Source organism: Otolemur garnettii, unplaced genomic scaffold (assembly GCF_000181295.1).
Source record: "Otolemur garnettii isolate 467f Iridium unplaced genomic scaffold, OtoGar3 scaffold00415, whole genome shotgun sequence".
Lineage (NCBI taxonomy): Eukaryota > Metazoa > Chordata > Mammalia > Primates > Galagidae > Otolemur > Otolemur garnettii.
The window spans coordinates 1-2,367 of record NW_003852810.1 but is presented as its reverse complement, the minus strand read 5'-3'; the positions used below and the strand labels follow the sequence as shown (position 1 = coordinate 2,367).

The 2,367-nt window shown below is 47.4% G+C and overlaps 1 protein-coding gene across 1 annotated transcript in view; it reads left to right on the top strand.

The window, feature by feature from the left end:
• LOC100964446 (adhesion G protein-coupled receptor E2-like) overlaps nucleotides 1-2,261 on the top strand; it is a 61,451-nt gene extending 59,190 nt beyond the window's left edge. The window contains 5 exon segments of the mRNA XM_012813982.2: nucleotides 230-337; nucleotides 527-750; nucleotides 958-1,137; nucleotides 1,453-1,650; nucleotides 2,014-2,261. Of these exon segments, the coding sequence (XP_012669436.1) occupies nucleotides 230-337; nucleotides 527-750; nucleotides 958-1,137; nucleotides 1,453-1,650; nucleotides 2,014-2,253 (950 nt within the window). The 3' untranslated portion in view covers nucleotides 2,254-2,261.
• Nucleotides 2,262-2,367: the final 106 nt, after the last annotated feature.

The following is a 2,367-nucleotide window of genomic DNA, read 5'->3' as shown; positions in this document are numbered from 1 at the left end:
ATATGTAAACATACATATTATATATGAATGTGAGCATATACATTAGCTATATGTATGTATGTACCTACGTGTACAGGTAGTGTGTTTATATAAATATACACATATATACACACCATATATACATATATATATGAATATATATATACACACACATAAAATAATGCTATGTTAACCATTGCAGGCGCAAATCCTAACCTCACTTCCCTTATGTAATACCCACAATTCATAGAACTGTCCCTGGAAGTACAAGACCAAGGAGACAGGAATGTCACCTTGACTCAGAATCAGGCAAAGATGCAGCTGAACTGGAATCTGGCACAGAAACCTGGTGACGCAGGTAATGGCTGAGATAGTAGAAGGTCCATGAGGCTTCATGGTGAGACAAAATGCCCAAAGGTGTGGAAAACAGATATTTAAAGATTAAAGAGAGGTGTGGAGTATGGGCAGCTCTAAGAGAAGAGTTTATTTAAGAAGGACAAGGCCCCACTGGGGACTTTAAGATGTTAACTATGACCTTCTCCTGCAGGCCGTTCTGTGGTGGGCCTCGTGTCCATTCCAGGGATGGGCAAGTTGCTGGCTGAGGCCCCCCTGGTCCTGGAGCCTGAGCAGCTAGCAGCTCTGCATGAAACACACAAGGGCTGGAGGCAGGATGTCCCCCCCGTCCTGCTCTCAGACGTCACCTCTGCCTTTCTGAGCAACAAGAACACCCAGAACCTCAGCTCCCCAGTTACTTTCACCTTCTCCCATCATGTGAGTTCTGGTAGGGTGAGGTGGCAGGCGTTGGAAGAAACCTGAGTTCTAGGAACAGCCTTATTGTTCAGTTAAGCCTTAGGGTTTAGGGGACCCCATCATATTTGCATCATCTCCCCCTAAAAACCAACCCTTCTCAAGTCAACATTGGGCCAGGCTCTCAGAGCATCCCAACCCCCAGCACACACCTGTTCCCTGTACCTACAGTCAGTGATCCCTGGACCAAGGCAGAAGGTATTCTGTGCCTTCTGGGAGCATGGCCAGAGTGGATGTGGACATTGGGCCACCACAGGCTGCAGGACGGTGGACCCCAGAGACAACAGCACCACCTGCCGCTGCACCCACCTCAGCAGCTTTGCCGTCCTCCTGGCGCACTACGAGGTGCAGGTGAGAGGAGATGCATTCTGTATCTACTTTCGTGTAACAGATTCCTACAAATGTGGCAGCTTTCAAAAACAAATTCATTATCCCACAATTTCTCTGGGTGGGCATCCAGTATGGCAAGAGATGACTCTTTCTGTCCTTCAGTCCTCCCAGGGGCTAAATTCATTAGTTCAGAACCTCATAAAATTCTAGATTAACCTCACATACATACCTTCCTCCTCCATTCCTGGATTTCATAAACAATACAAGAATAAAAATGGTAGTGGGAGTCATTACCCCAGCGCAGGTAATTCTAATCGTGAACCTTTCTTTTCCCAGGAAGACCAGCCGGTGCTGAACTTCATCACCTACATAGGGCTGAGCCTCTCCCTGCTGTGCCTCCTCCTGGCAGCCCTCACCCTCCTTCTGTGCAAGGCCATCCAGAACACCAGCACCTCACTGCACCTGCAGCTCTCCATCTGCCTCTTCCTGGCCCACCTCCTTTTCCTCACTGTGATTGATCTAACCAAACCCAAGGTACTAATAGTGGTGTTCCACTATCAAAGGCAAAGGACTCCCTTCCTTGCCCTAGAAGGTTCTGGTTAATGGAATGATGCTGCTTTGGATACTTTAATGAAATGACCCTGAGTCCTGGGAGGGTTAGAAGAGGAACCTGCCAATTTCACACTGCCTTACCCAACTAGAAAACAAATTTTTCTTTTATTCTCTTTTTTATTTCCTTTCTTTTTTAACTATGTCCCTGTTAGCATGAAGAAAACAAATCTTCCCTTTCCAACTCCATTATGTACATCAGAATTTCCCTTCAGTGGCCAGGTACAGAGTTCCTGGACCACTCCTAGTCCAGACTGCTGCCCTCAGTGTCTTTTACTCCACCCCCAGGTGCTGTGCGCCATCATCGCAGGTGCCCTACACTATCTCTACCTGGCCTCCTTCACCTGGATGCTGCTGGAGGGCCTAAACCTCTTCCTCACTGTGCGGAACCTGATGGTGGCCAACTACTCCAGTGGGAGCAGAGTCATGAGGAAGCTCATGTTCCCTGTGGGGTATGGAGTCCCAGCTGTGATTGTGGCCATTTCTGCAGCATCCAGGCCTCACCTTTATGGAACATCTTCCCGGTAAATACAACTTCCCACTGTCCTCATCTTCTCTAGCACAACTATGGCTATTACTAGAACCAATACAGCATTTTGATTATGCCAGGGCATGATATAGAGAACAACACTAAGTAATCAT